The 24,054-nt window shown below is 39.8% G+C and overlaps 3 protein-coding genes across 7 annotated transcripts in view; all 3 read right to left on the bottom strand.

The window, feature by feature from the left end:
- pacs2 (phosphofurin acidic cluster sorting protein 2) overlaps positions 1-10,051 on the bottom strand; it is a 68,944-nt gene extending 58,893 nt beyond the window's left edge. For 3 of the 4 annotated variants that reach the window (XM_007561869.2, XM_016676252.1, XM_016676253.1), the window contains exon 1: positions 9,606-10,051. In XM_007561869.2, the coding sequence (XP_007561931.1) occupies positions 9,606-9,724 (119 nt within the window). In that variant the 5' untranslated portion in view covers positions 9,725-10,051. The remainder of the gene's footprint in view (positions 1-9,605) is intronic. The other variant, XM_007561871.2, reaches the window with a different exon arrangement.
- Positions 10,052-12,174: 2,123 nt separating this feature from the next.
- Positions 12,175-17,885, bottom strand: srsf5a (serine and arginine rich splicing factor 5a). 2 transcript variants are annotated; one of them, XM_016676255.1, is made up of 8 exons: positions 17,799-17,885; positions 16,439-16,575; positions 16,278-16,348; positions 15,954-16,088; positions 15,143-15,212; positions 13,662-13,735; positions 13,475-13,579; positions 12,175-13,388 (listed from the first exon to the last, which is right to left on the bottom strand). In XM_016676255.1, the coding sequence occupies exons 2-8, from the start codon at positions 16,562-16,564 to the stop codon at positions 13,007-13,009; spliced, it is 963 nt and encodes a 320-aa protein (XP_016531741.1). In that variant the 5' UTR covers positions 16,565-16,575; positions 17,799-17,885; the 3' UTR covers positions 12,175-13,006. The 2 variants fall into 2 exon arrangements, with proteins under 2 accessions (XP_016531741.1, XP_007561930.1); XM_007561868.2 differs by having other exon boundaries at positions 17,761-17,872.
- Positions 17,886-19,919: 2,034 nt separating this feature from the next.
- LOC103144802 (desumoylating isopeptidase 2-like) overlaps positions 19,920-24,054 on the bottom strand; it is a 7,862-nt gene continuing 3,727 nt past the window's right edge. The window contains exon 5 of the mRNA XM_016676247.1: positions 19,920-23,393. Coding sequence (XP_016531733.1) covers positions 23,148-23,393 — 246 coding nt within the window. The 3' untranslated portion in view covers positions 19,920-23,147. The remainder of the gene's footprint in view (positions 23,394-24,054) is intronic.

Raw genomic sequence — 24,054 nt, 5'->3', positions numbered from 1 at the left:
CCATTGAATAAGAAACGCAATTAAAATCGCACATGAACACGTTTGTTCACGTGATAAAACATGGCGCGCCGTCTTCCTCCGAGCACTTCCTGTCGTCTTCTTCGTGTTTTCTGTCGCTATTAAACACTCAAGACACGTGACTCCTGTGATGCGAAAAAAAGTGTTTCCATTGCAGTTTTTTTGAAATACACACATTTCAAAAAAAATGTGTGTATTTTGACGCTAAAACCAGTGCATGTCGTCCCAGCGCAAATCTTGCCGTTCTTCCACCAAGCGGATGTATTTTTTGTAATTCCAAATTGCGCAATTACATGAGTCAGTGGAAACGCAGGTACAGACTTGCTCTGTCAGTTTAATTTATTGTAAACACACAAAGAGTATACAACGCCTGTCACATGGCGGGCTTTGTTGTACTTCTGCACAGACATTATCAGGTTCACAGAAACCAAACATCGTCTGTGGGGAAATAATAGGAGAGCACAACAGAGCGGATAGTGAGACGGGGAGGCAGGTGTGCATGAGGCATGAGGGAGGTCAGCAGGGGGCAAAATTGATCGGACTGCGGAGCCACAAAGCATCTCAAATGTATGCCGAGTGTGTCTGGTCAGAAGACGACCGTCCTTTTCCGAACTGAACTCTCTGTCCTCCAAACCCGGCTGCAGCAGCACCCTGATTTAACTTTCAAAGGACCCAGTGGTGATACACTTTACAAAAATATCTGCGTGCAAAGTCATTTCTCATGCATTTCACTCCACTGTCATCATCCATCCATCTTCTTCCGCTTATCCAGGGTCGGGTCGCGGGGGTAGCAGCCTACGTAGAGAGGCCCAGACTTCACTCTCCCCAGCCACTGTCGTTATATATATATATAAAGAAAAGACCATACGGATTAAAGACTTAGTCATCAGGCTTGAGAAATACATTTGTAGGGTCTTGAAAAGCTCACAGGTTAATCAAGGAGGATTAGTGGAGTGGAGAATCCAGGAGCTATCAGAACATTTTCAGAAGACGTGGCCACAGCTCAGCCTAAAGCCAAAAGTCAAAGCAAGAATGGCCACGCCTGGAGTCACCTAATTTATGGAGTTTATGGATGGATGCATGTTCCTGATTGCGTCTGCGACACAGATGAAAAAAATCCATGCTCCCCAAAAGAAAAGAAAGGAAAAACTGCAGCATCCAATAAAGAAGAGGTACACACATCTCCAGATTGCACCTATGGCAGGATTGTTGAAAAGAAAACAATTTCAATTCATGTATTCATGAGAAGAGAGATAAGTGATCAGTAAAAAGTAGGGGTGTACTGATATGAACATTTTAGGAGATACTGACAATCCGATATCAATATTGCCGTTATGGCTAATAACCAATGTTTATTGATATTATATATACTTCACAACCTGGTTTTTGGTACCGATATATTGTGCATTCTTAGTCCATACTCTCTCAAAAAAAAAAAAAAAAATTCAATGTCATCCAAGTAGAGGAGAGGCACCCACATCTCCAGATTGCACCTATTGCAGGGTTTCTGAAATAAGATTGTTAAAAAGAAGGATGATGGAAAATGTATTTATGAGAAGAGAGGATGGAAAGAAGCGAGAGCAGCATAGGTTTTACAAAGCTATTACAGAAGCAGCATAAAGACGACTTCAGCTCAGGGTGATGGGAAACAAGCACAAATTTTTGATTCAGATTTTCTCTCCTCTTAACTCACAAGCAGAGCTCTGAGGTAGATTAGAATAATGACAAAAATATGTAATATGCTCTACACAAAAAAATATGCTGCTGAGAAGCTGATGGAGCAAAACTGACAGAACAGGTTCAGAAACCTCCTAGATTTAAAAAAAAAAAACTTAATTTGAAGTTTTAAATGAGGTTCTAGGCTTCTGAGCACTTCTGGAATAGGCATGGCGAAATAAAGCAAACTTACAAACATTGGTACAGAACAAGGCCTGGACTGCAGGACAACAAAAGCCACAAAGGGAACATGAAACAACGGGACGCTTTCACAGCCTCTCGTCCATCCTACTCTGAATTCCCGCAGTGTGACTACCCGGCAGCCCGGGGCACAAAAGGGCAAGTGTCTCCCCGCCGCTCAAAGCGACATCTCAGCACTCTCGCCTCCAACAGGCCCAAATATGACAGCCTACGGGCTCCAGCTGCCACCCGAGGGCCCGTTCAATCCGCCTCTGTCTCTGAAACTGGCCCTGTGTCTGGCAGCACTTAGCCTCTCTCGCCTGTGGGCTGACGGGGAAAGAGAGACAGAAAGGGGAAAAAAAAGAGAAAAGCAACTGATGCCCACTTCAGAGGCGCTATTATGAAGCGCAGCTCTAGGGGTTTTCAAGAGCTGAGAGACTTCAGCGGGCGAACTGCGAGGAAAGAGGAGTCTGATTGCGTAAGCGGGAGGGAACGAGGTTCTCCGTGGAAATGTCCGTCTAAAGGAATTGGGTGCAATTATGTGAACAGAATGAGAGGGCCGCAGTCGTAAAAAGCCACGGAGAATGCTAATTTAGACGTCTCTGAAAGAGAAGTGACGCAGCTTAACGATGGCTTTCACACTGATGCTCACAGTGTCAGACAGACAGGAAGACCACTGACAATAAGGACCTGATGGAAAATCAAGTTAGAGGAGCACTGCTTCAATATAGTTTGTACTGAAGAAAAAGTAAAAAGTAGCTATCCAAGAAATGACTCAAGTAAGAGTAAAAAAAGTATTAAACACCGTTTAATATTTAAAAATTACATCATCAGACGGACCAAAATATATGTGGAAATTTTTATATTTTATTTATTTAAGGATTTATAATTATTTAAATTAGAGCGACGCATATGAATCAGCATGTCAGCAGAAGGCATCAAGTAAAATGCCAGCGTTAGCACAAAAGCTACTTTTCATCCGTCGCCCAGAAGCAGGTTAACAAGAAGAAGCAACATTAAGTTATAATAAAGATAAGATGCCCTAACAGAAAGTTCAAAATGAACGTAATAATTACAAACCAACAAAATCATAAGAAAGTGTTTTCCAAATCCATTTCTTTCAATATAAAATGTATGAAACTTTGAAATGACATCAAAGTTGGTGGTTGTGAGGGGCAAAGGTCAACGCACCGGGACCCTGCGTCGCCGTGTCCAAACCTACAAAACTTTAACCAAAACAGCAGATCAGAAGTGTTTCTGTTTCTGGGGAACTTTTTAGTTTCTTCTTCATTCAGTGAAGTTACTCACAGTGAGTCTCAAGTAAAACAAGATTGTAAAACAAGAAATTTTACTCGAGTAAGAGCAGCGATACGGAAGTAAAAAGTACAACATAGTGAAAGGACTCCTAAAAGTACACGTTTTCCAGAAAGTTACTCAAGTATACATGAGTAAATTTATATACAGTTTCTACTCTGGTAGTGATTTTTCCTTCTATTTCTTAATTTCTCCTCAAAGACAGACCAGAGATCTCATTAGCGCCTGGTTCTAACGTCTAAAACTGGTCTGAGGTCACTGGTCCTCAACCCAGAAACCATTAAGGTTGATTAAGATCCCCCCGCCCCCAACGCCCGCCCTCACTTATTGGCAGATGATTATGAAGCGTCCTCAGCGAGTGGCGGCACGTGTCCCAGCGTGACTCTGGGAAACGTGAGATCTGTGCAGAAGCAGCACATCGTTAAGCCTCCCGCCCCAAACCGGGCCTGGGAGACCGCCGCACCGCAGCGAGCGGCTTTAACGGAGCGATAAGATGGCACCAGGCGAGCAGCGCGCTTCCACATGACTCACACAAGTCTGACGGAGCGGCAAACAGTGGCTCTTAATAATTTTGCCTAAAAATAATAAATAAATATTTCTAAATGCACTTATAACAACAAAAAGTAGATTTGGGCAGTTTTTCAATGGGAATATTTGCAATGAACAGAATAAAACGTACCAAAAAAAGTACCAGTGATTTTTTTTTTTTTAGATATACAAGTTAATAAATTGGAACATTATTGAAAAGCTCATTTATGTCAGTAACTAAGTGAAAAACAGGGCTGAACAATATGGCTGAAAAACGTACCGCGATATCAGCATTTCATATTAGTCGATATTGATGATAATTGATTTTTTTGTTTGTTTGTTTTAAATATCTGGAATACTGTTTTAAATATCTGGAATCTGGAAACAAATGGATTTATATGTTTAGGCAGTTTTGAGGCACAGTGGTGAAACATGAAACTGCTGCTGCGCCAGTTACTCATTAGGTTGTTGCCAGGTAACCAAAGGACGAGTTAGTTGATGCTTAGCTTAGCCAGGGTGAGAGAGGTTGAGCGGCTAATTCGTTTCCTCTGCCTACATTCCCCAGGATGCTCTGCGGTTCAGGATCAAAGTTCAGTGAAATTATTGAATATTCTCCCAGAAAAATTGTTTAATGATATTGATCATGTGTGTATCGCGATATGTATCGCTATCGATTTATTGTAAAGCCCTACTTAAAGCATTATATAGATTAATTAAACACTAACTGTTTCTAAGCCTTTCTTTCCGTTAATGATGATGATTTTCTGCTTACAATGAATAAAAACGTTACAATTTAGATTTTGATATTACATCAGACCAACAACACACATCTTGAATACAGAAACGAAGGCTTAATGAAAAGTATGTTCATTACCTGCTGACAGGTTTCTGTTTATAAAAAGCTACTTTTAGTCTCATCAGAAAAAACAACAATTTTAGGTTGTATTTCACAACCTGAAACTAAAACATAAAATGGTGGTTGTTTCACAAAACGACATATTTCTTACAGTAGCTATTCATCCGAAATATATTATAAGTTGTCTTTTTCTTTTTTTTTAAAGGTCAAGCAACACTTGCGACTCTAAACGAGCGTAATTTAGGTGGACTGAGAGCGAAGTTGGCTCTTGGAGTTGTAAAGGTTGCAGTTGCTCTACAACATTTGCGAAGCGGCAGCAAACGTCCCATCAGTTTGGATATTAATACCAATCTGGACAAGGTTTCTGGAAACAGATGAAAAAGCACACTGAGCCCTCATTTTTCACACCTGCAGGTATTTTTAACACTTTTTGTTTCATTACAAGCCATAATCATTAAACTGAAAGCTGGCTGATCCAAATTAATGGGACTTTACTAAATGTCAGAGAAAAGAGGATTTCATTACCGAAGAACTGACACGTTCGCGCAAATCCTGTTCCAGACACTCCGGCGGTGCGGCGCAGATGTTTTGATACCACTTGAAACTGTTTTTTCATAAACTTAGAGGGATTTTTTTGTTTGTGTGATAAGTCGACTTGCAGCATAAATCTGACATAGTAAAAAACAATAAACGAAAAGTTACAATTTTCTTTCATAAAATAGGTCTAGCTGTATCAGATTGGATGAAAGTATCAAATGTTGCACTCGAGCAGCTTCACAATTTCTAGCTTTTTGGTGTTGGATTATCACGTAACAAAGGGGTGTCCAAAGTGTGGCCCAGGGGCCATTTGTGGCCTTTGAAATGACTTTGATCGGCCCCGAAGACCACAAGTCAAGAAGGAAAAAAGACAAAAGAAAACAAAACGATGATCCCAAAAATGTGGAAATTGTCTGTTTTTTCTTCTAATAAGGTAAGCAGTAGGAAGTCTTTGTTCTGTTTTTTATCTTAAAGGATTTATATTTCATTTAAAAATGTGTTCATTTTTGAGACAAATCAAAATAAACTCATTTTTGTAAGCCACCAAATGAATTAATTTTGACATAACACTTCAGTAAACGATGAAAGTTTGAGGTCGCAGTGCAAAGTTTTTATTCATCCTATCTTTGTTCACCTATTTGTTTCCTTTTCTGTTTTCTGTGCAACACAGATGGAAAACTATCTCATCAGCTGTTCCAACAACACAATCAAACCCCGTCAAACCTTTTAATTATTGAAGCAACTCTTCAGCAAATAAATACGGCACCAAGAATGCCGTCCCTGTTCTGAGTCGCTTCCAGAAAAAATGATTTAGGATAAAATACAAAATGTTCACAACATTGCGCCACGTTTGAATAAATCACATTAAAATGTCAAACTGCAGCAGCAGCAGTTGTGTTCCCACCAATTTACAGGCTGTAAAATCGTTTGCTGCACTGCACTAAGGAGCTCGTCGTTCATCATCGTACAGAAGGATTCAAAACTTCCCACGTTTTCTCATATTGCAAAAATAAGGAACACGACACGTGTCGTTTACCTTTAGGAGCTTCTGATCTGAGAAGCTACCAAGACGGACAACCAACATGTGGGAGAAGGCGCTCTGGTCACATGAGACCAAACTTAAACTTTACATGCAAAACACTTGTGTGGTGGAAAACAAACACTCCACATCACCCTGAACAGATGAACAGAGACAGATGCCACAATGAAACACGGCGTCCCGTCCGTTCAGGACGTTGTGAAGTTCTTTGGGGGGGATTGTTGCAGCCTAAAATGGCACCTTTTTCAAAAAGTTGAGACTTTTCTGATGGTTTACTTTTCCCATAAAAAACGTCCCCCAAAAGGACTGGATTTATAACTCAAGTCGCTTCTTGAAACAGCAAACTTAATACAAATAAAACCATGTCCCGCGGAGTCATCAAAGTGCGAAATAAGAACTCCATATTGGTCATTAAAGTCAACTTGAACTGTTTACGCAGTAGAAACAAAACCTACAGAACATCTCAAAATGGTTTTTCCAAAAACAAACCAACAAAAAGAAAAAAAGAAAGGCAAGTGCAATTGTTGCCTTTCTGGAAGATGACATCTTATCATCTTCCAGGTTTGGCTTTCAAGAAACAAAGAGAAACCTTAAGTTAAATCAGAAGGAGGCTAAGCGGATTGGTCAAAATTCAGCCGAGTTGCAGTGATTGGTCAGAAAAGAAGGAAATACAAACAAACAAAAACAAAACAAAAACAAAAACAAAAAAACGTTAAGGTGATTGGTCAGATTTGGTCCAAAGTTGCGATGACTGGTGAAAACTGCAAGTTTGTACAAAGTGAATTTGCAAAAATATAATAATAATAATAATAATAATAATAATAATAATAAATCAAACTCACAATGCTTTCAAAGAGACTCAAAGACTTTACAACGGGGGAAAAAATTATACAGTTGCAATCGCAACACGCCAACAAAGATGAAGATGAACAAAGTTAAAGACAGGATTTACAAGTGTACTGATCCTACAAATAGCCATGGTCAGAACGTGTGTTAGAATGGCCCAGTCAAAGTAAAGATGTCGGATACAATCAAGAATCTGTGACAAGACATGAGACCTGATGTCAATATATGCTCCTCATCCAGTCTGACTGAACGTGAGCTACTTTATGAAGAAGAATGAGGTGAAAGGTCAAAATGGAGGAGTAAAAAGACTCGAAGCCGATGGTTTAACAAAGCGTTCCCTCAGGGGGGGCTGCGTTAAAAAAAGAACAATTAATAAATTACTATCACTCACTGTTTTGTGTCGCTCTAGTGCAGGAGCGTCGAACTCATTTCCATCAAAAATCTGAATGTTCTTAAAGGGCCGGCTGTGCCCGGATGTATTGAAGGAACCAAACAAATACCTCCAAGAGTTTGAGATTGTTTTAGTGGTTTTTCTGCAGTCAAAATGACAGATTTTGTGGTGCCAACTTAGAAATGTTTGTAAGGAATCTTTGTGATATTTGTGCTAGTATATGATGTTAAATGTGACTTTTTATTATGGACTTGACATCAAGAAAGGCTGAGGCAACAGTCACTTAAGCTCAATGTTTCAGACCGATCTTGAGAAAACTTGCAGTAAAATCAGAAAAAAATGTGGAGATTTGTTCATTTCGTGTGAATTTTGCACATTTGTGGAAAAACTGGAGGGACTTATTGGTGTAATTTGGAGTCTAGAGGGCCACGTGAAAAGCTGCGGTGGGAAAAATGTGGCACCCCGGGCCTTGAGTTTGACACCTGCGCTCTAGTGCCTAGAAACTGAAAACAGCCATAAGCGTCACCCTGACACGATCCAAACTGAACAGTTTTGCAGGAAAAGACCTTAAACACCAGTGAAGCCAGTTTGACTGAGGATCAAAGTGTTGTTGTGCCACTGGGTCAACAAGCTGGGATCCTGTTGTCTGCACTCTGACAGACAGAACTCAATACGAGGCCGCAGCCTTTTGGGAAAAGACAACGACAGGGACAACTTCTCACTGTTTGCTGCCTAACAGAAGCAGCCTGGTGGATGAAATGAGAGCGAGAGCCGACAGGTCTTTAAGTTACAGAGGCATTTCATCTGCTCATCCAGTCTGCTGAATAATATCACAGCCACGCTGTTCCTGGAAATGAATTGGTCTCGTTTCAGCCATTGAAGGCATTAAATTAAGAGGATAAAGGGGGGCTGGGGGGGAGGCAAGAAGAGGGAGTCATCACTTTAGAAAAAAATTAAATAATAATAATTTAAAAAAAACACCCAAATTCCCACATTAATTAAGGCTTCTTTTTTTTCTTAAGTCAGACAGGAGGAGGTCATTTTGACCTTGACTAATAATGTTTTGACTCTGATTTTAAGGCTGTAGATGGAGTTTAATTATGTGAGTGTAAGGTTATTTAAAGCTATAACAAGCTCGTCAACGATCTAATGCAATAAGCGCATCATTAGTTGAATTATTTATGTCCCGTTCCAGGATTCAGATGGTTTCAACAGGCAAATCGAAATTATAAGATCAGAGAACAAGCTTGTTAATATGTTTACAAACTATAAACAAGTTACGATGCGGGTTACTTTGCTTTATGATGACAGAAAAGAACATGAATGAAAAGTTTTACTTGTATATTAACCTAATTTTTCACAGTGAACTTCTCAAGTATGCTGAGAAATATGATCAGAAGCACAACTTTGACCAAGAAAACAAAACTTGCCATTTTATTAGATACGCCCGATTTGAGAAGCAAATCACGATGCGGCAGGTGAATCGATCATATCTGCTCATCATTTTACCGATTTCTCTTTTATCGCCTCAGTTTTGCTGCGACAACCCGCAGAAGCTTCTCTTAGCCATAGGTTTGAGCAGAAAGTTTTCATGCATGAATACATAAACAAAGATAATCGGAGAGCAGTTGTTTCCAGCACCTCAGGTGTGAATCTGTGACGAGATCTGAGGCATGCAGTAAAAACCGCAGGAGGTTAAAACAAGAAGACCATGTGGGAAGCATTTTGTTAACAACTGGTGCAACTACTTCATAGCGAAAACATTCGGAGCTTTAATTTGGCATTTTGGTTCGTGTGAATGTAAACTGCATCAAAACTGGAGCAGTAAAACTCGCAGTAATATGCATGATTTTCCAACAGGCTGACCATGACGCCTGCAGAATTCCCCACCTATGAATCCATACAGCTGCACTGAGGAGTTTTCTGCCACCGCACAGCGGGATTCACGCCTTTTCTCTGCACACGCCTCAGCTCGGTGCTGCAGACAGCTGAGGAGGGCCTGCATGGGCATCCAGTGGGCACGATGAGACAGCAGGGTCACTGCGGCTGCAGCGTTAGCGCGCTCACTAATGACACAGCCTGCGCTGCAAACAGGAGCTTTAAACTTTAAACACACACACACACACGGACACGAACACACACATCAAGGACAGAACCGTGCCATGCATGCAGCGCCTTACCTCGGGATACAGTTCGGGGAAGATCCGTCTATCTCCCACGTTGCGAACAGGTTCATGGGCACCGGTCGGTTGAGAGCCCCGCTCCCGGGGAAACTCAGCCGGCCGCTCCTCTCCGCCATGGTTGTCGGCACGAGCGGATGGGACAGTCCTGACACCGAGCTGGTCGGTTGGTAAACAGCAGACCGGCGCGCTGGTCGTCTGTCTGCGTGTGTGTGTATGTGTGTGAGCGTGAAGTGATAATGTGTGTGTTTCCGCGAAGAAACTGTCGTCACGCGCTCACGTAAATAACGTGTGGTCGACGGACGCCGAGCTCATTTCTCTGACGGAGCGGAGCCAGGCGGGTCGGCGGGGGGTCCTCTGTAGCCGGGGAGGGACTAAGGCGGCGGGATTGAGCAGCTCGACCGCTGAGCTTGTTGTGCCCGGCACGCTGTCCTGGGTATGACGGGTGGCTCGTGCGCAGCGGTGGTGGGAGAGGCTTAGCTCGAGACTGTCACCGCAATGTGAGGAAGAAAACCTGGTCTGCTGTCCCACACTTCAAAATAAATTGCCTGCTGGATGTTAAAACCGAACATATTTCATACAGAATTGCACTGTATGAAATGTGGATGACTAATAAAGTGTTGCTGACATTTTTAGAGGGATCTTTATAACTACACAGCCTAATAAATAGGAGTGCAAACAGCACTTGATTTGGGCAATATGGCTGGCTGCCCAGGGTGGCACAACTTAATGGGCGCCACAAAGTGGAAATAACTTATCTTCTGTAGCTCAAAAGGTTATTTGTATGTTCAATTAGAGGAAATTGCTGTCTAATACTGTACAAAAAAGAGAGCAGCACAAGGGTCTCTTTCACTATATTTTATACATGTGATATGACAACCATATTGGAAAAAAGTTGGGGTTGTAATGAAATCTCAAGCATTCGCACTCAAAACTCCAACATAAAATGGCTTCCAGGTCAGAAACAAAAATGTCAGAAACAGGCGAGAAATCCGGCGAGATTAATATCTAACCAAACAGGCGACAATATGCCTATGGATAGTTAAAGAAAGCTGGTAGTGTCAAACATTTGTTCATACCAGAAGCACTGCTCCAAGTAAGCAGAGCACTAAACACCTGTCATATACTTGTCTATAGGGAAATGCAGCGCTGGCTGGTAGTAAAAGCTCTCTGGATCAGAGGACAGGGTGGACTTAAAAGGAGTGATTCTGCTGAAAAATGTCCGTCCAGTACACCTTATTACTTTCTACTGTATTTTTCCCCAATTTGACTACCATATATGATAGAAGAGATGCAGAAATGGTCCCATTTGCCCCAACAGTGAATAGTAACCTCTACAGTGCAGTGGCAGTTTGTTGGTCCATCTTATTTCCACCTGCCATAAACAGTCATATTAACCTGCATATAATGAATAACTGCATCCACTGAATATCTACTGTAAATTATTAATTACTTCCCTCTACACTAAAGCTGAAAAACAAACACTAGAGATACAACTAAAATATGTAAGCAAACCACTTTTTAAAAAATAGTTATTTAGTTTACGCCATTCATGATTTAAAGCAACTGTTTTGAGATAAAACTAATGTCCTGTATTGTCCTTGAAGGAGAGTTTTATCTTTTATTTCTTTATTTTTTCTGTTTACTTGGATCGGTTTTCATCAACCAAATCTCTTCGTTTCAAAAACATTTCCTGCCTCAAATGACTTTGTGATGGTGTAAACAGAACAGCTCATTTGGAAAGCCGTCAAGGTTGCTCACTCATTTACGCAGGCGAGTGCTGCCACCCTGTGGTGATCATGATCATTGCAGTAAATTTGGGAAAATAAAAAGTAATCATTTTTGACCTTAAAATATTTAATTTTCGATCGTATATGTTCAGCTCGAACTACCTTTCAGGTTCTCATACATGGATATAATCCCTCTCAGGATTAGAATGTCTGGTCGGATTAGCTGTTACTATATTAATCCACAGATTATTGTCGTGGCTTGTCAACAATGGCCACTTAATGTACAATGATGAAGGACAAGAATAAATTTATGTAAGATCTCGCAAGAGGAGGATGTTTAGTTTTATTCTTAGGTGTGGAACATTTGAGTGGAGTTTCAGTGTGTCTTTCCAATATGAGTCAGAACATTTTGTTCCCACATTTAGAAATGACTTTTAGATCTAAATTTTCCTTCAGTAGATTATTCGCTGGCAGTGTTGGCATTACTTACCCAGTCTGGTTACTTTTCAGGTTATTTTCAATGACCGACTGAGCTTCCCTTCAGAGCGGCTAAAGCGATATTTATCTCAGATTTGCAATAAGAAAACACAAACATCTCCTGAGAAAAAAAATAAATGGAAACTTTACTTTTTTGTATTTTGTATCACCAGAGGTCATTTCCTAAAACATTAAAAGTCCTTGAATCAGTGATTGGCTGGGATAAATATAAACATTTATATTATAAATGTTTATATTTATAAAATAAATATGTTATATTTATATAATCTTCAGTGAGATTTTGTTTTTTGAATTAGGATATATTTTTGAGTAAAAATGTGACAATATGAAGCCAAAGACTTTTTTTTTAGTACACTGAAGTTTAATATTTTTATAACAAAGCAAAAAGAAAGTGAACTTAGTTTACATTTGTACTCCACAATAAGTGTTGGACAGAGGGATTGATAAATTTCACAGTTAATGAAAGACTTGAGTTGAAAATGCAAACATTGTGTGCATTTTGTTTAAACACACATAGTAAACAAAGAAAAATTACAATATATAGATTCATCAGCATCTAAATATGCAACATTTACAAGCAAACTTGTGTCAGATTCCCGATTCCCAGAAGAAAACGTAAAGACATCAGTGAAAACACCGACTAAAGTAAGACCCTTAGGAAAACTCAATTCCATATAGCCACACTTTGAGAAACAAAAAAAATCTAAATCCCTCAGCTGAACTGCTCTCATGTTCAAATATCAAATGACTGAATTTCAAACACGGATAGATGCCTCATCAGAAGAATGATCGACGTTTAAGACCAAATCTATACCTTTATATTCTCAACAGGGAATCGATGGTATTCCCACAAAGATTGGGAAATAAAAGTAAATCCAGTGAGTGACAGTAAGCAGATAATGGGTATCGCCACTCATATGAAGGGGTCAGAAGAATCAATTGTTTAAATTTTGTTTACAATAATTTCACTCAAGTGGAAGAAAATTGAAAACTAAAAAGCACTCAAAAAAAAAAGAAGCAAAATTTATACAAATGTTTTTTTTTCCTGCCTTCAAAGAGACCCTACGTAAAGGTTCTTCTCTCCCCTTCAGTAAAAACAAACACGAGCTGCCAGGCGAGGCTCGTCAGGAAAACTACTCTGAATCCGTCCTATGACTTGCAGCTGCAACCATCTTAGTGTTTGCTGTCTGCTGAGGCGGAGCGGGAACGCGAGCGAGATCGGGAGCGGGATCTGGAGCGAGCCTTGCCGTTTTCAGCGGGAGCCGGAGAGCGGGACTTAGAGCGAGATTTGGAGCGGGATTTAGAGCGAGACTTAGAGCGAGACTTGGAGCGAGACTTGGAGCGAGACTTGGAGCGAGACTTGGACTTGGATGGGGAATTAGCCGCAGGCTTGCTCCCTCCAGACGTCTTCTTCTCTGGGGTGCGGCTGGGAGATCTGGAGCGGCTCCTGGAGCGGCTGCGGCTGCGGCTCTGGCTCCTGGAACGGCTCCTGGAGCGGCTTCTGGATCTGCTCCTGGAGCGGCTTCTGGAGCGAGAGTAGCTGCGAGAACGGCTCCTGTTGGTGGAACGGAAACAACAACGTTCATGTAACGACGGCCACATTTTCACCTTAGAATAAAAAAAAAAAAACAAGTGTCTCACCTCCTGCTGTCCTCAAACATCTTCAGCTTGCGCCCATTCAGCTCTGTTCCATCAAGTTTGGAGATGGCGTTCTTCATATCGTAACGAGATGCAAACTCAACCACCCTGCATTCAAACCAATAGTGAGTCATACATAGTTTAGACATAATAACAACAACAACAAAAAAAGTGAAACAACTTAACTCACCCTTCATTTTTAGTGGGTCTGTGTGCGTCCACAAAGGTAACTTCACCTGCCTTTCTCATCAGGTCTTTAAGGTCCTATTTCAAGAGTACAACACTGACTTAGTAAGGGAATTAGACACGAAGCGTCACAGAGAGCCTTCTCGAACCTGGAACTTAAGAAATTACCAAAAAATAAAAACATCAAACAGAAACATGAGTAACCCATTTCTAAACACATCTGTATCAGATCCTTTTCTAGAGGGCGTGTAAACAAGAGAGCCATAAAAATCATCTCAGGACAGGTTTTGCCCTTTTCTGCTACAGAAACTAAAATTTACTGCTTTCAACTTGTTAATTTAAAGACCACATTAAGCCTTACAGTGAAACACTTTACAGAAAACAGGCAAAACTTTTGAGGAATTTGTAAGTCAAATTTGTGTAGAAGTTTGTGGGATAAACAGATTGTGTATGGAATTTAAGATAAAAATGTCTAATTTCTTTTTCTTATCTTTTTTTTTTAAGTAAAAGTTGGGACTTTTTTTTTTTTTACATTTACCAAATGACTTTAAAAAAGGTGGTCAACTGTTTACAAGATTCCCTTTCGAGACTAAATCTCCACCCTTCTACCTCCCGCTATCAAAAAGAATAATAATAATAAAAAACCCAATCACATGAGTTTTATGCTACTTACCGCTCCAAACCAAGGTAGATAATACCATAGAGCCACTTGTCCAAATAGCAAATGGGAACCAATGCAGTGTTAAGCCCTTGAGAAACGCCCTCGAGAAATGCTCTCAGCCTTGCATCAGCATCCGGCCTCCTCAAGTAAGGAACCACCAGAGAGAAAGTAGGGGGGTGTGATGTGTGCCCGACTCAACACCCCCCCAGCTCCACCAGCCACAGAAAGAGCCCCAACAGAGACTGTGGGAGGCCGTGGATTTGAGGGGGGCGTGGGGGTTCCTGCAGCCGGGAACGCCAGCCCACAGAACCTCCAGACTGTGGCTACGGCCCTCCTAAGGCTACCGTATCCTGCGCTAGACCACTTTCACCGCTACGGGGGACCAGCCAAGACTTTAGACCGGCAGCAACTGCGTGTAAGGAAAGGCACCAGATGGACACTATTCAGAAAAAAAACAACCAGCAGAGGGCGCTACATACTTCTGACCCCCCAAGTGGAGGATGTCTAGTTACCTCTGATATACAAAACAGGAAACCATACCACAGGAGCTGCTTATTAAAAATGATTTTTGTTTTTTTTTTGTAAAATACTAAAACAAAAGTAATATGATTTTTGGAGAAAATGTGATCTAGTAAATGATACACTAAAAAGAAAAAAAAAAAAAGAAAGAAAAAAAGAAAAACATTTGCCAATTTAACAGAAATGTGTAGATGTTTAACAGAATACTTATATAATAGCCAAATAAGAAACTGTTACTTTACTATTAAATCACGTGAGAAGATGTCATAATAAATTGAGGTTAATGTAATTGTGTGATCTCATACCTGCCAGCTGACCCGGGATGACAGGTTCTCCACAATTAGCCTGTGATCAGTTCGCATTGGAGGGCCATATCTGCAGAGAAATGTTGAAAACTGAATTTAGAACTAAAAACACACACACTTCTATGTCAAACAGCAGCTTTCTTGGTTTTCAGCATAATTTTCTGTTCAATTCATTCATTCACTTCTCTGTGTGTGTGTTTTATGTCTATCTAAGAACTGTGTCAATATTTGCACTGGTGTCAGATGTGGAAAAACAGGCTGTCGTTTACAACCTATTCCAGTCCATAAAGCCAAAAGGCTTTGAATGTGCCACATTTTTAAGCAAGCTGGTCTGGAAAATATACATTTGCTCGGTTTTACAGTCCTGCACTTAATTATGATTTTAGAAACTGATTAATCGATTAAAAAGAATTGGCACATTCTGCGGATTTATCATTGAAATTCTTAAGCATTTTTTGCACAATATTTAAAAAAATATACTTTAAAAGATGCATATTAACAATTCAATTCTTTTTTTATTTAGAAAATAAACATTTTATTTAAATAAGAAAATAAACATTTTGTTCCCTAAGATGCAACAACAGAATTCCTTTGGTGAATTATATACACAATGCACAGTCCAGTTAAAGATTAATCAAACTAATATTTCAATAATCAATTCATCACGATTAATATTTTCAGTCATACACGAGTGACTTATTTTTAGAGGCCAGGTCATACGGATCTGGTTTGAAATGGTGGTTTGAACTGAGATAGAAAACGATCATCTTTGACTTTTATGAAACAAAATGGCGACCCCAGTCTCAACTACCTGGCTCTGGTATTGCGGGATTGGCGATAGCCGCCGCCGCCGCCGCCGCCGCCACCACCGCCGCCGCCAAAACGTCCCATTCCCGGGGCACCGCCTCCTCGACCTCTCCTGGAGCGGGCGTGCTCAATGGTGACCCTGAGGAAGAACGTGTAAACAACGGATTAAAGCGGAAGGTCACGCAAACGTATAAAAAAAAAAGAAAGAAGGAAAAACCTGCTGACTCATGGAGCAGATAACTTTAACTGCTTGGCAGCTGCTCAGATGACCCTGCGCTAGTAAACAGGTGGCAAAACAGGGAAATCCTTTACCGAGAAAACCGTTTACCTTTCACTGCACAATTCTTTCCCGTTCAGCTCATACACGGCGTCGTCGGCGTCTCTGTGGTCATCAAATTCCTGACAAGAACAGGAGAGCATTATTTCCCTTAAGCTGAAGAGTAAACCAGAGCAAAATAGAAATGTACCGAAAGGACGTGTCACACTGACCACAAATCCAAATCCGTTTTTCAAGTTGATCTCTCTTATGTGTCCATATCCCTTGAAAAACTTCTCCACGTCCCTCTCTCTCGCATGTGTGCTCAAGTGGCCGATGAAGACGCGACTGCTGCTCATGTTGCTCCTTGCTGCAAAGAGATAAGCAAATTGTCAAACAAGGGAAAACGGCGAGATGATACAATCTTTTACGTGTGGAAAATATAACAGGAACTTCTTGTTATTGTTGTGTCTTACACGGACTGTAGTTACCGTTTACCCCTTTTCCAGGAACATAAATTAATCATCATCTTGGTGAAAGAACTCCCAAGTAAACAAGTTATTTCCTCCTTTGAGGCTCCTCTCACACAGCTTAGAAGTTAAAGTGGTAGCACACATCTCTCTTCATACGGCATTGTTGTTTTAAAATTCAAAAGACAAACAATAAAGCCAAAACTACAAGTGGAATACTACAAATCAAAATTGTGCTTTGATCCAACTGTGGTTAATTTGATCATCCCAATTATTTTATGCAAATTTATTAGACAATACAAAAAAAGTACCAATTGAAAAGTAAATCTTTCCTCCACGGTATTTTACTCACATAAATATCGCAATATTTACATATCTTTGATATTTAATTTCCCTTTGGGATCAATAAAGTATGTTTGAGTTTAATTTTAAAGTAAAACATAACTACGTTCTGAATAATTGTTTTTCAGCTTTAATCAGGTTTATTTAAAGCTTCTGAGTCAAAAACCATGAAAACCGTTCAAGGAGTCCTCGTGTTGGTCAAAACCGTTTCACTTCTGAGCGACTAACCGGTTTAAAAATAAAATTTAACACTTACTGCAAGTCAAAACGTAAAGAAAGTAGCGCAGATATAAACATTATTTTGTTGGTTCCGCTAATATAAAAGTAAAATAGAAGTGTAAACAATTTTACCCATTTATGGTAAAGGATCGCACAGAAGGATTTCGGGCCTGCACCAGCCGTCAGACCTTCACAAACACCGCAAAAAACCCTGTTACTGCGCAATGCGTTAATAAATTTACTGTCGCCTAAAAAACTAAACGTAACAGGTAAAAAAAAATTATGTACAGTATGCTTCAACGCTTCCGTTTTTTTAGAACTAATTTATCTTAGGTTTTCTAGCAAAAATTGCTCTTCGCTTTCTTTTTTTAACTCGCCTCGAGGTCGCTTTCAGTTAGCCGAGGAGAGCTAACGTTAGACACGAAAACAGTCGCTGTTGACAGTAGAAATAACGTTACAGCGACCTCGTTAAACACATGAAAATATGTTGAAATCAATTAACGTAATATTTCAGGCATGCTTACCTATTTTTCTTGCCGAGAAAAATTGAAGTGTTGCTTACGTTGCAGGTTGTTAACCGAATGTAGGTCACCCAGAAAAACTGGATCAAAATGGCGAATGAGTCCGCAGAGGAGGAAAGACCATGGGTTGCCTTTAGGTTGCCAGGTTTCTGGTAAATGCACTTTCGAGCACCTCTAGTTGAGAACCTTTGCACTATGGTTTACCGTTGTAACATAATCGGCGATAGTATTTCAGAAAGAACAGAAAAACAGATTAACAGAACAAAAACAAACAAACAAGAATGTTAGGTGGATGCCAGAAAGAAAATAAATAACCGCAACTAAGCTTTCTGAATAAAGAGGGATGTAAACTACTACTTGGCAACCCATCTGGGCGTATTCTTTTGTTCTTGTCCTGGTTTATAAATATATAGAAACGTAAATTAATAAATACATTTTATATATAGCTATACGCCGCATTTTAATAGTAAATAGAATATAATAATATAATAAGAAACTAGATTATAAGAAAGCTATTATTACTGGTCTTCGGGACATAAAATAGGACTAATTTACATCAATTACTTTATTAATAATAATCTAAAACGCAAATAAATAAATAAATAGGCATTTTTTAAAAACAGCGTGGTGGCCAAAAATACACTATATTACAAAATGGATAATGTAAGGAGAGGCAAAAATGACTTAATAGAATTTGTTACATACATACAAAAATATGATTCTTAATGAGCAACTCCATGCTTACTTATATTGTGTGATCTAAAACAAACGTCTTTAATTAACTAATGATTTTTGAATAGAGATGCTCCATACAATGGTCAGCCATGGAAGTAGGTTGCATATGGTTGCATATGAAATGTGTCTATGTAGTTAAAATATATTACTTGCTTTAACATATCTGCTAATCCAATGTTTGCAATGTCTTATTTGACAAAAATAAAGACAAGATCTAGTTGCAATCAATCTCTTTATTCTAGAATTACCATCATTTTGGGGATTTATGGAGTTAGGAGAAGGAAATACAATTTTTTGATAGACACAATCAAATAAAATAATAATGATAAAAATAAAACTCCAACACCTCTCTGGCCTGCTGTGTCGAAAGAGATTCCAGGATTTAATACTGAACCACTGTACAATTTCACACACAAAAAAAAAATAATATATTGAAGGTTGCAACACAATAAACTGGTGGGGGGGAAAAAAGAAATAAGACAAAAGCATTTCCGTAAAAACGAGGATACAGCTTACTCAGCAGCACGAAGAACTTAAATGATTGATCTGCACTTTTAAGCCCGTTCCCTGTGGGATTCAGTCAGTCGTACCAGAAACCATGTGATTTCCTTCCTGAGAGAGGGGCGACCGTTCAGCGACGCAGCACAACAAAACAGCACGGCCAGGAAAAGTGATTCAGATCATGCAATCTTACGCCGACGAGGACAAAACCGACGCAAGCCGGATGCAGAACACCGCAGTCGTTTATGTTCGTCTGCTCTCATGCCTTTGAGCCCAATTATGATTGGAATGATGAAACACGTGACCGTTTATTCTCTTCCCATCTTTCTGTCGTTCATGCGACAGAAAAATAAACTTTACGGAAATTTTCTGTAAATACACGAGATCGCGATCATGGCGACGAGGGATCGATGCCACTACTACGTCTGCAGATACCGGGAAGAGTAGGAGGCCGACACAGGAATCATATTGAATTAAGACACGTCATGTCAAGTGAGAAAAATGAATCATGTTAAACATGCTCAGTTTAAATTAGGTGTGATATTTCAAGAAACTAGGGGAGAGAAAAAGTACACACAAGAAGCAAAATTGTGAAAAATGTGTAAAATGGTGACTAACTTACCTAAAAACAGGTAAAAAAAAAATAAAAATAAATGAATAACTAAAAAATCTCAGCCAGTACACACTTTTTCAGGAGGAGACGCTTGATGTTATTATCCAGAGAACAAAAGACGTTTAAAAGATTTAGAGAAATATGGAAATACAAAGACTAAGGTGTGAAAATCTTAATTAGTCCTCAGGCTGTAAACCAGAAATCTTTTATTCTGACTATTCTTTGGGCGGGACCTTATATGCTGCATCTTCTTCTCTGCTAAAGAAAAGAAGTAAAGTTCCTTGGAAAAGTTTTCATACTTTTCTCAGTTTTCACATTTTAACCACAAACGTCATTGAATTTCACTGGGATTTAACCTGACAGACCAGTAAAACTACACAATAGTGAGACGGATGGAAATCGTGGCATTTTTAAAACATTTTTCACTAATACAAATCTAAAAAGTGTATCATTCATTTGTATTCAGCCCCTTTTACGCTGGTGAGCGAAATTCAGTAAATCTGTATTCTAAAGGAGAATAGGTAAAGAGTTCCAGCTAGTTTTGTAACAAAAGTGGTATCAAATGCATGGCATAATTTTAAAACCATTTCTGCACAAAGCTACAAAAACCCATCTGCTGTAGTATTTTCCTCTCACCTCACAGCCATGCACTATCCTGTGAAATCCCATTAAAATTCATTGAAGATTGCGTTGTAACATGACAAAAATATGGAAAACCTTAAATGGTAAGAATACTTTTGCAAGACACCGTTCCTTTAGGACGGTTTTCAGTGCACATTGTGGGAGTCGGCATCTGTACCGACATGATTTCCTTCCACTTTGCTGATGTCACGACTTATAAAATCAGTACATACTCCAAACTACGCACGATATTTACTGCACTTCCCAAACGCTTGCTGTGAAAATGCAAATCAGTTTAAATTCATCGTCGTTTCCCCTTGCTGTGAGCATCTGGGCTTGTTCCGCTCTTGGTTACATTTGTCACATCATCTCACCTTTTGAGAAACAGAGTTTCAGAGTATTAAAATCTTCTTTCCAGCACCTCTTACATGTGGCTTGCATAATCATCACCAAAAAAACAACAACAAAATCAACAAAAAAAACAAATCAAATGGCAAAACAATGCATCTTTCTTTTTTTGTTTTGTTCTTGTAGACGATTATCATGCGTTTATACCCAGAGACATTCCAGGAACGTCTCTTCCCGTGCAGCTGGTGTTAAAGCGAGAAACAGTTCAGCATGTAATCTCTCAAAACCAATCTGGATTTGTCGTTTTTGTGTTTTGTCGCCGGCACAATAAACAGTTTAAGAAGTCGATACAGCGGGGGGCTGAACTGTGACCTGCGAAGGGGCCAATCTTAATGCTAAGCCGAACTCAGTAACTGCACACACAACATGTTGGACTCCTGATGGAAGGGAAAAGACAGATTTCTGCTCCTGTTTATCGCGGCACCTCTGTCTCTGTGGTTCTAATGATGAGTCTGGCTGGAAATAATGTTAACAGTACAAAGATCACTTGGATATAAAAGAGTAGACAGAAAAAATGTGCTAGGTCACAGAGTTGGTAACTGAGAGAACAGCACTAGAAACTTTTCTCTGAGACGGTCAGAGACAGTGACCGAGCTGCCTGAGGCTCACCGAACAGCAGCTGTTTCAACTAAAAGTATTCACTCTTGATTGTTAGCAACCGTTAAGAAACTGGTTGCTCGGCTAATGGCTTATTCACGCTGTAATTCCCAGTAAAGAGATTTTCTTCTAAAAAAAGATCACGAGAAGGTTTACATGACGACTCGACGGGTAAAATGTATTTGCCAGCTCACAGATTTCTTCTGTTTTCTTTGCAATTTTCATTAGCCATCCAATGCTAACGTTCAAAAAGGCTATTTAAACCAATCGGGTCTTTTGAGAAAATGCAATTGCCCTCCACACCTTTGGTGGCAAGCATTTGTAGCTACCGCTAAGAGACCTTTACGTCTTTGCAGATTAGCTTTGACCCTGTATTCTTTGCAGGATTGTTTCAAGTCAGTCAGCACCACTAGAAGATTTTCTAGGTATCCCAAAGTACCTAGAACTTGCCTACCCAAGATTAAAAAGGTTACTTTTTAATCTTTACTTAAAAAGTAAAGATTTTTAAGTTGCCTACCCAACTTAAAAATCTTTACTTTTTATGATTTTAGCCATTCGGATAGAGGACTTGCTGGTGTTTCCTTGGATACGCAAGCAATCTATGTTTGTCCTAAAGAGAACATGAACGTGATGTTTCTAGCTCTTAACCTCACTAAACTGTAAAGTCTCAAACCCAAATTTGGATGATCTGCAGTTGGACAGTTTGGATCCAACAGTTCAGTCCAGCTGAAAAACCCAGGACTGCTTGCTTGAGGCCACAAACTCTTGGCCAAGTCCTAATTTTGTCTCGTCAATCGTTAACAGGGGGCTTGGGTTTTTTTTCTTTTCCATCTTTGCACAGAGGTCTTTCTTGTTGTTAATTCACGTGATTTCATAAAAAGGTTTGCAATGCCAAAATTGAAGTTTTGGAGTTATTTTATTTTTTTACTTCTTGCATGAGTTGATGCATTCTTGGAGTAATTTTGGGTCAGATGGACGATTTTGGGAAGATTTTCTATCGTTCCTAGTTTTCTGAAGTGCAAATTTCTTGAATTTCTTTAAATTTGGGAATACTCAGTTGGTTTCTGTGATCTTTTAGCCTACTTTGAAATGTCAGACAGGTTCTGTTAAAGGGATTTTATGCATGTCTGGCAATACTGACAATGTAACTAGTGAAACTAAAGAGGACATTTCTATTTTCATCTACAGTCAGGTTGGTTTGGATAAGTTTTGTCATTTCAGAAAGGGAATTATCTATAAAATTACTTTTTTATCTACTCGGGTTATCTTTCTCTGATATTAAAATTTAAAACAAAAGAAATCTGTAAGAGGTCAAGAACTGCATCGCCCCATCGCATCTCCGGTTAGTTGTCTAATTTATGACATTGTCTCAACATGCAACATTTTCTCTCTTTAAGGAAATATCAACCCAACCTCCCACCCGAAACTCATCCTCTGAAATGGCCGCAGAATAGATACACCTTAAGAAACTGGATTCAGCGATATCATCCGAAGGCCACATAGAGGTTATTAAACGAGGACTTGCCGAACTTCCGGAGATTAGCAGTTTTCTGGTAATGTTACTGTCTAGAAAGTTTTCATTTTTTCTACAAAAGCAGCTTCGAAGGCAGGGCAGGGAACAAGGCTGACAAAGGTTTTTTTGAATTTTTGTGGAAAAGACTAAGAATGTTATACTACAAACATCGGATCTACAAGTGTGTATGGTTGGAGTCAGAGCCGACCCTTCGAGGTCTCAGAGTTTTCTTCCAGGCTTTCCGTCAAGGAGTCTCCAGGTTTTGAAGAGTCCGTCAAACACCAAAGAGCAAGCTCATGTTTCCAGTCTCTTTTCATTCAGAGGCCAAACAGTATGAGGTCAGTTGGTTGTTCAAAGCCTACTGAAGCCGCCGGCGACAGCGGCGTGGGTCCAGAGGTCGGGTCACACCCGGGTGTGGCGACAGCTGTGGGAGGAGCCCGAGCCGGCAGCAGCCGCGCCGGACGGCGACGTGGGATCCTCGTCGCTCGAGTCATTCTGCTCCTCCTTGTGGAGGCCAAGGCTGATGTGGCTCTGCAGAGCGGCCGGGGTCAGCCACTCTTTGGGTAGGCAGCTCTGCAGAAAGGGGATGCAGGAGCTGAAATAAGCCAGTCTGTTGACCCAGCGGGGGATTTCTCTTCCACAGAGCAACTGAAACAGAGGGTAAAAAAAAACAACAAAAAAAAAACACACACACACAATGGTGAGCGCAGCGTGTAACCACAAAAGAAATGTTGGGTTATAGATTTCTGTAAACAGTTAAATAAGTTTACAGAATAGATATTCCAACTATTTTTCCTTATATACTTGCTCACTTTTTACTTTTTTTTGTCACACTTAAATTATTAAGACCATTAAACTAATTTTGACATGAAAAAGAGACGAAATCTATAAGAGGGAAAAATACTTTGTCAAAACCCTACATATATTACTTTATTATCAAGTTTTGATAATAAAGTAATCAAAACTTGATTACTTTATTATCAAGTTTTGAATAAAAGTTAGTAAAATATCCAAAGTCACCAAAATCCTGTGTCAGTGTTTCCTGATTGATACTGACTGCTCTCGTTCATATTTGCGTTTATGAAAACAACTTTGAAATCTGCTTATGGAAAACAATGGAAAGCTTTTCTTTTAATTGATTCTATTGCATAATGCTACTATTGCTGTCTGAAAAAATACACCACTCCCGATCAAAAACAACCAATCAGAGCCAAGAGGAGGGTCTAAGCGCTGTCAATCCTCCACATGTACTCGCTGCTAAATGTGCTAATGGCGGAGAAACAACTTGCCGTTACAGGAAACCCCGCAA

Source organism: Poecilia formosa, unplaced genomic scaffold (assembly GCF_000485575.1).
Source record: "Poecilia formosa unplaced genomic scaffold, Poecilia_formosa-5.1.2 Scaffold131, whole genome shotgun sequence".
In the NCBI taxonomy this organism is placed as follows: domain Eukaryota; kingdom Metazoa; phylum Chordata; class Actinopteri; order Cyprinodontiformes; family Poeciliidae; genus Poecilia; species Poecilia formosa.
Note: the sequence above shows the minus strand (reverse complement) of the source record. Positions and strands in the feature narration are given on the sequence as shown.